The sequence below is a fragment of the Dermochelys coriacea genome, chromosome 5 (genome assembly GCF_009764565.3).
Source record: "Dermochelys coriacea isolate rDerCor1 chromosome 5, rDerCor1.pri.v4, whole genome shotgun sequence".
In the NCBI taxonomy this organism is placed as follows: Eukaryota; Metazoa; Chordata; order Testudines; family Dermochelyidae; genus Dermochelys; species Dermochelys coriacea.
Window position 1 is genome coordinate 12,774,487 of NC_050072.1, and position 12,391 is coordinate 12,786,877.

At 44.0% G+C, this 12,391-nt stretch overlaps 1 protein-coding gene across 2 annotated transcripts in view; it reads right to left on the minus strand.

Moving 5' to 3' along the window:
* Window positions 1-456: 456 nt before the first annotated feature.
* Window positions 457-12,391, minus strand: part of PSTPIP2 (proline-serine-threonine phosphatase interacting protein 2) — a 67,699-nt gene continuing 55,764 nt past the window's right edge. The window contains exons 9-15 of one of the 2 annotated variants that reach the window (XM_038402120.2): window positions 11,859-11,938; window positions 9,291-9,389; window positions 8,765-8,861; window positions 8,284-8,368; window positions 7,560-7,594; window positions 6,861-6,918; window positions 457-6,261 (exon numbers count right to left, since the gene is read on the minus strand). In XM_038402120.2, the coding sequence (XP_038258048.1) occupies window positions 6,869-6,918; window positions 7,560-7,594; window positions 8,284-8,368; window positions 8,765-8,861; window positions 9,291-9,389; window positions 11,859-11,938 (446 nt within the window). In that variant the 3' untranslated portion in view covers window positions 457-6,261; window positions 6,861-6,868. The remainder of the gene's footprint in view (window positions 6,262-6,860; window positions 6,919-7,559; window positions 7,595-8,283; window positions 8,369-8,764; window positions 8,862-9,290; window positions 9,390-11,858; window positions 11,939-12,391) is intronic. The other variant, XM_043514528.1, reaches the window with a different exon arrangement.

A 12,391-nucleotide genomic window follows, 5' to 3' on the forward strand; every position in this document is an offset into this window, starting at 1 on the left:
AGTGCCCTCCCCCCACCTGCGGGGCCAGCTGCCCCGCACGCCCCCTCCTCTCTCGGGCCCACCTCTGCCAGCCCCCCAACCATCTCAGCCGCCCCCCACCACGGATGCCCACCCTGCCTACCGCCGCCGCGGCCACCCCGGGATAGCCCATTCCCCGCCCCTGCTCTGCAGCTCCCCACCGTGACATCCACCCCAGCACTTCTACCCCCCCCCACCCCCCAGCGCTTCTCACGGATACCCCCCAGCCACCTCACACACCGCCAACACCAACAGCCTGCTCGCGCCACCGTCAACACGTGCCAGAAGCAATGCCGGGCCCATTACCCCTAACACGAGCCCAGGCAACTCCAAAGACACCCCGCCCTGCAGCAGCACGCAGGGCCAAGCTGACACGTTCCACTAGACCAAAGGAGCTTTGATCACCTTGATCAAGGATGAACAACTTCACACAGACACGTATCCTGACCCTTTTATTAACTATTCCGAAAAATGATAGCAGGGAACTGCTCGTTCTTAATTTACACGACCAACAAATCATTACAAGTTTACAAAAACAATCCAATAAAATGCACAGCCCGGGGCGAAGCAGACCATTTAGCACCCATTTGTTTTCATTTATAACACTGCACATCTTACTCAGCACAGACAGAGCTCATCACGCAGATAATTTACCAGTCAAAACTCATTCGTTTTCTACTAACAAAAATCAGTTCTGGACAAGTACTTTGTAAGGCTCTCTGCAAACAAACAGTTCTGCCGTGTTTTCCAAGCAACGAGACAGTATGTCGTTGTGATGTTACTGGACGGCACATTTCCCCTCTCTCACAATCCCAGCATTCCAACAGCGTTGGATCTAGCCACACTGACCTACCACCTGGTGTTCAGGCACAGGTTAAACTGTGCCTGCATGGTTGCTAAAATGTACAGGAAGGTCTATGGACACAAGGCCTTAAAATCCTGGTTAGGAAGCCCATTACAGATAGTCGAACATAAGCAAAAATAACTTCCACTAACTTACTTCAAGCTTTTTTTCCCTCTCCTTTACTGCAGTGGTGAGTGATATCTTTGTGACACATTAACTGATGTCCTCTTCTGAACCACAATAGTTTAGCTACCCTAAAATTCTTATTGCCACTAACTAATGTTCTCTCCATCTGAGTCACACTACAGATCACTTGCCTGCCCTCAGGGCTCTGTTGTATTGGCTACAACATTGGCAAGTCTACTGGTGTCAATAACAGTTCACACAATGAGTAACAAAGATACAATCGATCGCAATTTGCAGTGCACATAAGAAAGAGTTTTGCACTTAATTTCCAAATTAGCTCAAATTCTCTTTTCATTCAGTTAATAGCTTTAACATAGAACACAGCAATCTCTGTGCTGCAAGTGCACAGAGAAATACAGCAGGATATTCACAGGAGGTTTAATGTGTAGAAAAGTTACGGTTTCCAAAAGCAGCTAGCAAATGTCATGCTTTGGAAACAAACATCCAATGAGAGTTTTTTCTGGTGATGCCCATCTTTTCATATGCTGTGTATTTATACCTTCTTACTGTATTTTCTACTCCATGCATCTGATGAAGTGGGTTTTAGCCCACGAAAGCTTATGCCCAAATAAATTTGTTATGCTCTAAGGTCCCACAAGGACTCCTCATTGTTTTTTCTGGTGACGTATCACTTGTAACTCTGCAGCTACAGGGATGGGGGGGTTTTGGTTGATGGAGTTCTGCGGCCCCAGATTGAAAGCTCCCTTGCACCACTTGCTTGTGAAGTTTCACTTTAGCCCAGTTGTGCTAAACTCTTAATAAAGTCAGGTATATTCCAAATTTACCTCAACTCTTACATACTATTGCTCTAATCACAATCATAAAAAGCTTTTACAATAGCCACTGACCACACTTGTTATTTTTATCATTAACATTTTATAGTTTGAAATAATCTGCCTTTTCAAATTCCTTTAGAAACTGAAAACGTCAGGCTAGAAATGAAAGTATTTCCACATGCCTACCATCATCCTAATTCACATCCTGAAAAACAACTCAATATTGCGTTACTAGTGGTTTCAAACCTTCCTCTTTTATCTAGGGAGTACTGACCTATTGATTTTGAAGTGCTTTTAGACACTCTCTAGGACACAACTCAGAGAAGAACCTTTATTTTTGGTGGCAGCTTGCTTGCTTTCTCTTTAAGAGTGGCTGGGCAGAATACTCATACTTTTTGCTTTCGCTTTCAGGACTGACTTCTTTAAATCAGAGAGCAAATACAGTAAAGCAATCCACATTTCAAATGTTCATGGCATTGCCCTGTGATTAACTACTCTCTGAACTAAAAAGATCCTTTCGAAAAGCACTTATAAATTGGGGTCCTGGTGTATTTATTTCAGTCAACTAAATAATCACGGTCCCTACTCTCAGGACTGAGATAGGATAGTCACTCTTGGACAACTGATATGGGGCTGCATTTTAACCCCTCCATTTTTCAAGTGATGCATGTGGGGTTAGCTGCATGACTTCCATTAAAATGATTGCGAGTCATGTGCCTAAACCGCAGTGCACCACTTTGAAAGTTGTTGAGTATCAGTTTTTGTAGGCAAGAATCAAAATAAGACCATCTACTGCCCTGAGTCAGCCTGGAAATCCCAGCAGAGAAAAGGAGCTTCTTGTCCAATATGTTTATGAGTTCTTATACTAGTTCTTATACTATGGTCCTGACCTTACTATGCTGCCATCCCAGTAATCTCTAATGAAAGGCCTTAGCTCGTAGATCTGGGGTCAATTCTCTTTCTACAGCTTTCAGATGGAAGTAACATTTGGTCACTACTCACAAAGGCTCTGTACCAATGCTAACTTTCTCACACACTGAGGCTGTGTGGCCTAGTGAGAGAATGCAGGACTGGGACTCAGGAGACCTAGATTCTAGTCCTGTCTCTACCACTGACCTGCTAGGTGACAGATCAAGTTGCTATGCCTGTTTCCCCACCTATCAAATGGGAATAATTATAAACGATCTCCTTTGTTAAGCATTTTGAGAACAAATGATGAAAAAGCACCATATAAGGATCAGGTGGTATCACTGAGCCATCTATTCTGGTGTGCATTTGTAACAAAACAATGATGTATTTTCTCATCTGCACTTTACCTGTTTGTTCTTTTATGCTCTGTGGTCTGGATTTACAAATGAAATCCAGGCTTGATCAGCTTCTGGTGTCTTTTAAATAAGGGGTTCTCATCTTGGGAGTTGCAACTACTAGAACAGGGATAGGGACTGTCACAAACAAGTGTTGGGATCACAATCACCCCATCCTTCCCATGTTTCTAAATGGGTCGGGATTTCAGCTAGATGGGAAGGGGGCCTAGGATGGAAAAAAGAGTGAGAATCACTGTTTAAATTCAACGAGTGTTACATCAGCATTTTCAATCACATTAAAGTCGGGGCTTCCCTTGCATTTACAGGAACCTGTGGGATCAGTTTCCCACCTCCACTCCTCTCCAAACTGAGGCAAGAGAAAAATAGAGTCTGCCCAATGAGCCATTATATATGGAGATCCAGTCAATGATGTTTCATACATCCGTAGGTGACTTGTACTGGAATAGACACAGTATACGTGCTAGTGGCTACACATTCCAGAACGGGAGGACAAGCACAAGTCCATACCCCAGCAAGCTCAAGGTGAGCATTGAGGTGCATTGGCAGAATGGTGTTGGAGACCCAGGACTGGAATAGCGTAGTGGTCCCCAATGCGGTACCCATGGGAACCAGCCGCCGAAATGCCGCCCAGAAGCGGCAACGCCAAGAAGCATCGCCGCAGAAATGCCGCTGCTTCTCGGCGGTATTTCGGCGGCTGGTCATCCGGCACCCGCCACACTCTTCTGGGAACATGAATATGCTATTGCAACAGAAAGGTTGCGGACCACGTTGTGCTGCATTGGCAAGTTTGCATCAAAGGCCCAGCAGAAGAGGAATACAGACCAGCACTTACATGCTACAAGGACCAGCGCTCAATTAATACTTCAGATCGATAGGGTTGGGAAGCATTGACAGAACCCTTTGTGGGGAGAGATTTGAAAGAGTAGTGGGCTGTAGTGTAGGACTGAGATCCAAAGGGAGGACTGGGACTGGTAGAGCAGAGAGAGGTTAGATGAGGGAAAAGGTGCAGTAGCAGAGCTCTAATCTTCAACGCCTCCTGCCTGCACACTGTACTTGTGGCTATAACCAGTCTGTCCAGGTCTTTGCATGTGGGAGGAGCAAATTCACCCCCCACATTGAAGTCTATTTTAGAGCATATATAATTACATGTTCAGTATTCAAGCCTCAAATCTAAAATACATATATATATTTAGAGAGAGAGAGATTAAAAATAATCTACAATATCAAATTATATTGGGATATTTAAGGGTCTTTTTTTTTTATAAGACAATGTATTCCTCTAATTGTGCATTTCGTACAGGTCATTCAACTGTAGCAGGGAAGAATTCAAATCTCACTTATCACATTGGGGTCTTTCCCACACAAGGAAACAAAGCGACATTCCCTAGGTTTGTACAAATCACGCATAGCTCAGGCACAATTTGATGCAGAATCATCCCTGTTGCTCTAGATCAAGACATTAAAACCTGTACACCCTCGCACCGAGAGCTACACACCAATGGGCAGACTTCATTAGTGTCTGTGCACCTGACAGGTAACAGCCAATGGAGATGGACATGAAAGCTGGGGAAGTTCTGGTCCAGAAATGAGTTTTGCAGCTCTAGGCCAACAACAGTAACCAAGTTAGTTTGTGCTTTATTAGAAATGAAAGAGCCAGACCCCACAACACTGATAACAAATGGGAATTCTGCCATTGACTTCAATGGGAGCAGGATCAGACCCCAAGAAATGGGCGGGGGGGGGAGGAAGGTTTGCTAAATGGAGACAGGAAAAGGCAATAAGAAAATATTAAGGAGTCCGGTGGCACCTTAAAGACTAATAGATTTATTTGAGCATAAGCTTTCATGGGTAAAAACCTTACTTTTTCAGATGCATGGAGCGAAAGAAAATATTATTTATTTTATTTTCAAGCGTATTGGATAGTGGAACGCAAAAAAGACAGAAGAAGCAGCTGACAACGTCCCTGAATTGTTGCCTCCAATGGGCAAAACCTCATGAGGTTCTGACTCTGCGTCCTGGTCAAAAAATGTACCCAAGAGTCCAGCTGCTCACACAGATTAGCCTGATTGGAGTTTGCAGAATCTGTCGAGAGCAGGCTAAGTGGCGGATAGCTGAACAGCAGCCAGCCCTGCCTTGTGGATGTACCTCTCCGGACAGCCAGCTCATGTCCTCCAGTTATTCAAGAAGAATGGAGGGGTCACCAGCCTGGATCTGCAAGGATGGTTTTGTATTGTACTGCTATGCCACAGTGGAACCAGGGAAGGGAGGTAGTTAACTACTGAAGGGCCATAACTTGTTCACCTTCCTCTCGTCAGGACCCGTATTGAGGTCAACGGCCCATTCGTGTAATCCAAACAGGCTCCTGAAGCATGATAGATAGAGACAGGATATGAATCAACTTCTTCCAACATCGCTGCGTAGCCTGGAGCAAATGTGCAGTACAGCCATATAAATACCTCTCGAGTTCTAACTCTCAGCGTTGCCGTGAGTAAGCAGTCTAATGAGCACTCCACAATTTGGGCTAGGCTATGATCTTAATCACTCTGGTGAAAATCCAGCATAACAGACCAAAACCATACTTTGACTTGTGTGCTATGTGCATGCCCCAGCATGCCCAAAGCACTGCACATGATTCCCATGGGCAGCACTACAGTGGCACATGTGAATCCTCAGTCATCATGGTGAGAAGAAATTCCTTTTTTAAAAATCCTTTCCAAGTCTTCCACACAGATTTTGAGGTTTGTACATCGCAAAGAACTCTCACCAATAGCAGAACACAAGTGTCTCTCATTGTTAGGGGAGATTCCATTGGATCAGCGAATATTATTCAAAGATTCAATGTCCTCCTTGCTGACCTTGAAAATAGGACATCAGTCCATGTAGTTTGTCACCATGAAGGAAGAGGGACCTTGTTGGACCTTGTGTGGATCCTCAAAACATACTAAATAATTACCCCAGAGTTTCAAAATATTTTTTAAAAGAAGAAACAGTTTCATGCTGTATCACTGTGCCCAATGCTGCAATTGCAATTGAATACACGGTCGCTGATGGGTGGATCAGACAACTAATTTCTTGCACTCACTGGCACTACTGGGCAAGCAGCTTTGAGACCCTGGAGAAGAGGATGGAATTGTAAGAGTTAATATTTCAGTGAAAGAAACATAGACAGAATCAAGTGTAATGATGGGAGAAAAAGTAGCCAGCTAGATCATCCAGTCCTCCTCCCAACCTAAACAGGATTGTTCCACTACAGCACTGTGTAGTGCTTTTTTAGCAGGGCTTTTAAAATACTAAATGATGGGACCTCCAATTCTTCCCATGGGCGACTATTCCACAACCTATGCAATCTCACCTTTGGGAAGTTTTCCCAGATATTCAGCCTATATTTCTCTTTCCTAACGGTCTCTCCTAAATATATAACTGTGTCTTGCGCTTTCTCTGTGCAGCGTGTCAGTCCACACTAGTGTGACATGCACTAACTGGGCCGTGTGGACCCTGCTGACATGCACTAAAAGTTCCCTAGTGAGCACTGACATAGTACTGTTTGAAACCGGACTACATTAACACACACTAGGGACCTCAGAGTGCACACTAGCAGGGTCTCCATGGGGCAGTTAGTGCGCAACATGCTGGTGAGGACTAGACCCTACACCTCACTGGTGTGACTAACGCAGGCCCCAAGTAATTCCTTTTCAGAATGCAAATACTTACAGCTCATACTAGTGATGTATTAAACTGTAACCATCAATCGTAGTGTATTCAGGGTCATCTGTAATAGAGATCACAATAGTAACACGTAGCTGTTACATAGTACTTTTCATCCATAAAGCTCAGAGCACTTTACAAAAGAAGTGGATAGCATTATCCCCATTTTTACAGATGGGGAAACAGAAGCAGACAGAGATAAAGTGCTTGATCTAGGTCACCCAATAAGTAAGTGACAGAACCAAGAACAGAACCCAGGTCTTCTAAGTCCCAGTCCAGGGCCCTATCTACTAGGCCACACTGCAAATAATAGAAACCAATACTTTCCAAGTAGAGAAGAGCCCAAGCTGCAGCCTTCAGATCCAGGTCTTGCCTTTCTCAAAGTTCAGGATTGTCCATAACCAGGACTTTGGTTGGAACCTCTTGCTGGGTGAACTCCTGGCCCCATTGAAATCAGTGGCAAAACTCCAATTGACTTCAATTGAGCCATGATGTCACCCTCTATTTCTAACAGAAGCTTACAGGTGCCAAGAACAACATATCAATGGCTAGAATGATCAGGGAAATATGAGAATCAGGCAAGATCACCAATATTTACATGGCAGTGGAATTACAGACAGAACCTGCCACACCTGCAAAATTGAAACACAAAAGAGGATTGCACATAAAAATGCATGATTTCTAGAATTACTTGGTGTAACTCACCGGGCCCACTCGCAGGGATTGGTAACGGCCCCCTCCTGCACAAAAACAAACAAGACAACACTTGTCTCCTTGTTGCTAAATGATCTGATTGTTTCATATTATGAAACAAATGTGCCATCATTTAGACAGTTCAGTATTCCAACACAAGCCATCAGGTAGTCATTATTGTGACGGACTCCTACTGCAAAGCAGCCATGGACATTAGTCTTCAGTGATGACAAGGGTGCTCTCAAATCCTTCTCTCCCCACAGCAGACCCATCCCACATCCATAGCCCAACTCCCCTCTTTGGTCAGCAGATTCCCTTGCTCTCCCAGTGCAGCTGATTTAGGTTCTCTCCTCTGCCCACGTGGGCATGTGTTCTTAGATGATCCAGCCCTCCCCAGACAAAAATGAGGAGAAGGGAGCCATGCAAGGCATGAAGGAAGGTTTCCAGCAGCAGGGATGGGCTAGGGAGGAAAGGAGGTGGCAAACTAGTGCCCAAGATCTCCGAGGGTTTCCTGGTACAGAGGGGGACTCAATCCAGGCAAAATTCTCAACCTGCTCTGCCTCCCTGCTGACCACATACCCCAAACCCCACCAACTTTTATGGGACCCTGAAACAGCCTAAGATCCAAACGGTTCCGAAAGACTTAAAGAAGCAACACCCATTTTTAACCTATAGGTTCCCAATAGCCAGGCCATTACTTTATTATTTGGTTTGTGTTGGGTTTGTTTATTCTTACCTCCCTATCCCAGGTGCTGGGGCCTGATTTCTTGTTGAAGTTGCATTTCTTTGTGTGTTATAGTAATTTTCATAGACCACAGGAGCTGAGGGGGATGGAAATACAAGTCAGCTGTAAAAAATGTTTTTGTGAGTGGTTGGCATGCAATGTACAACATCACATCTGCACAACGGGAGATCCTATTTCTTCTTCAGCTCCATCCATTCCACACTGAAAAAACTGTATTATTAGAAACCAAAGTCTACAGAAATGAGGTTTGAGTTCTCTTCAGGGTCTGGTGGCAATTGCCTGCTATCCTGGTACAAGGATGCCACTCTAGAAACATGCTTCATTTTGAGACCAACACAGAAGCAGAACCATCAAGCGAGCTTGCTTTCTGCACCAAGCTTTGTTTAATAAAACCTAGACCCTTGCTAGAGCCGAGAAGCTGTATGGAATGCTGATGGCTACGCTGCTTAGAAAACCTACATCAAGCACTTACCTGGGGGCACACTTCCTGTTTTATGGAAATTTACAAAAAATTCAATATCCTTCTCGATGCTGCACATTTCTAGACTCCTACGAGTTTCTTCGTACCTCTGTAAAAAGAAAAAAAAAGTGTTTTCTTTTAAATGCATAAAGTGCAGAAACAAAAATTCATTTGTCTTTCTTGAAGGAGAAAGGATACAATTTGCATCAGAAAAATAAGTGTCAATAGTACAAGAGGCAAGGGGTGAAAGTCTTGGCCGCAATAAAAGCAATGCGAGCTCTTGCCATTGACTTCATTGGAGCCAGGGTTTAAAATCCTGTTCCACACTATTGACTGGGTGTTCGTTATTGCTATCTGCTGGATTATCTATGAGAATATCAACAAAGCAAAAGCTGTGCGCAGACCACCCTACCCGAGCTAGTATGAATAGAGCAAGCACAGTAAAAATAGCAGTGAAGACAGTGCAATGCAAGTGAGGAACCTTCCCTTCTGCTCAGCATATAAAAAGTGTGGAGGGCCTTGTTTTTTCTGGGCCTACCTCATCACTCCAGACGCACTCCTGAGAGAGCTGATTAAGGTGCAGCCACAGCGAATTGCGGAAGTAGTTTATCCGTTCAGACTCCTGGGTTTCAAAGAACTGAAGAGATGCAGGGAAGCAAGTCAGGGTATGTTAACAGAATAACTAACGGCCATGTTCCCAGCCAGCTGGGATTAATCATGGATGTTAGAGAAGGAGAAGACATACAACATCTAGGTGACCACCATGCCAATACAGGTTTGAGCCATATTGGACCCATGCTAATGCTTTGCTTGTCCCCTTTTCAGATATTCTAAGCAATGACCTGACCTTGGGTCTAACTTCACCACTTCTTGGCATTTTGGCCTTAATCTCCCCTTCTCTGGGGGAGTCTATCCTATCTTCATATGGGGCTAAACTTGGTCTAATGAGTCTTTTCCATCTCTAACTGCTACCATCCTTTATTCTTTATGAGAAAAATAGCTTAACAGCCAGCAACAATGAACTGATGTCTTTTTACTGTATATTTTACACCACTACATGAGATTAAACAGAAGCCTGCATCAAGGCAGGAGCCACCAAGTCCAGCTGGTCCCGACATTCTGCTCCATCAGGGTTTGCACGCTTTCTGAAGGGACCCCTTTCCTTCAAAATGGATCTTCATCTTTCCCTCCATCCCCATCTCATCCACACACACCCCACCTTAAGTGAGATCATCCTGCCTGCCACATCAGATGGCCAAAACTTAAAAGGGAAGCTCAGTCAGGTTATTGGGTCCTGTTGCACCATGGTGGGAAGACTGACCCCAGAAGCTGACACCTGCAGACGGCAGGGAGGCAAGCCAGCTAGCCAATGCACTGTTTGATCACTCCTTGATTTAGTGATCCCAGGCCACTGCTCTCATCCCTACACCCAGACCCACACCAACATTTGGATCATTCCAATAGGATGGAACAGTCTGGATGCTCCTCGGAGCCCAAACCTTCTGAAGTCTGCCCTTCAATATGTATTCATTCTATCAGAAAGAGTCCTTTTCACATTTCCACTGAGAACAAGTAAACTCTCACCTAGAGCACACATTTGATCAGCAGGATCTTTTGTAATGGACCTGCGTCAGAACTTCCATACGTGGCGCGCCTAATCAACACAACCTGACTGATTTGAGGAAGTGAATCTTTGTTTCCCACCCCTCACTATCAGCAAACGGGTTTTCATTACACAGAGCCATTGACAAGTTTTGGATGGGCAAAACACATGCAGGCAGGTCATTTCATTTTAAGAAACCAAAGCAAAATGGAAGAACGAGCAGCAATATTTTCGGAAGAAGTCAGCACTAGGGAATGAGCAGAGCTGAACTCATATTAGTACCGCCCTTTTCAATCCAGAGATGTCAGAGCACTTTACAAAGGACATTAGTGTCATCCCTATTTTACAGATGGGAAACTGAGGCACAGAGCAATGGCATGACGTGCCCAAGGTTACCCAGCAGGCCAGTGGCAGAGAAGGGAATAGAACCCAACTGCTCTGTCTAGAACAGCAGTGTCACCAATAGCAAATGCAATATACTGATGCTTAAGCAACGTGACAGGATCATAGGTATGTCGGAAACCTCAAGATTTGCCCAAGATGATGCACGGAGTTCTTGGCTGAACTGGGGATAGAACTTAGATGTGAGTCTCGGTCCGGTGCCATCCATCTCTCTCTCATTGTAAAGGCATGTCATGCTTTACAGGCAAAGGGCCTGATTCTCCTCTCATTGACACATGTGTTATGCTGGTGTAGGAGCTACTCCTGATTTCACTCCAGTCTAAGTGAGAGGAGAAACAGGCCAAACATCCCTGGCTGAGAGGATTTGCAGTATAAGGTAAGATATGACCTGACAAGGAGTGTCATCAAGCCTCAGGGAAAGTACAAAGGTTACAGCAATAAGACCATGCAGCTCATTTCTTTGAACAGAATAGGGAAAGAGTTTATGGGATGCTCAGAGAAATAAAAGCAGCAAAGAGTCCTGTGGCACCTTATCGATTAACAGACATATTGGAGCATACTTTCGACGAAGTGGGTATTCACCCACAAAAGCTTATGCTCCGATACGTCTGTTAGTCTATAAGGTGCCACAGGACTCTTTGCCGCTTTTACAGATCCAGACTAACGCAGCTACCCCTCTGAAGCTTGACACCTGAGAAATAAAGTAATAAAAGCAAATCTTAATCTCCCTGAGCCTGTCCATTATTGTATTAAATAATCTAAGGTTCCGTCCAGGAGATGGCAGCACTTTGCATACAAAGATGCCAGAGCAAAAATTGCCACTATTTTGCACGCTGACACTTGAAGGCTTTCCAATATATTTCCTTACTTTTAAATGCCAGATTCTGGGGCTTTGTATCCAGAAACCAAGAGTCAGAGACATGCAAGTTTAATTGGGAAGTGTCTTGAAGTTTAACCAATAAGGAAACAGAAGAGGCCAACTGTGGTCCCTCACTAGCATTGGCAGTGAAGGAAATGAAATCCCATCTCAAAGACAGAGAGTGTTGCAGCATTAAAACCCTTCATTATCTCTAGGATGGATGGCAGGCTTTGGTGTGTTACCTCACAGGCTTTGGTGTGTTCATTCTGCCATTCTTCCCTGATCTTCTCAAACGCACCAACATTCAGCTGATATAGCCTGTCTGATAGGGAAATCCAACAGCAATTTGATCACATGTACAACACACAGGTCTGGATGCATGAAAGGCTCAGGTAAACAATTCTAATCACTGTGATCAGAATACGTTGGACCCTGGGTTTAATTTGGTTCTAGAGCATGTGAAATGAGTTTCGAACTCACTTCGAAGGATCAAATTTTTAAAATTATAACACAGAGACACTTTCACCTAGAAAAGCGAAGCTATTTCAATCAGTTCTAAGTAGCAGCTGCTCTTAATTGTTAAAAGAAAATCAAATAAAAATAGAATATTTCAATCACGTCATAATATATGATATGATATGACAGCAGTTGTAGTGAATATTAAGCACTACTTTCACTGACGTGTCATGAAATAACGCTATAAAAATATTCAAAACTCAAAATACTAAACGATATTTTGAAATTCCAAAATGAAATAATGAAATTTCAAAACAAA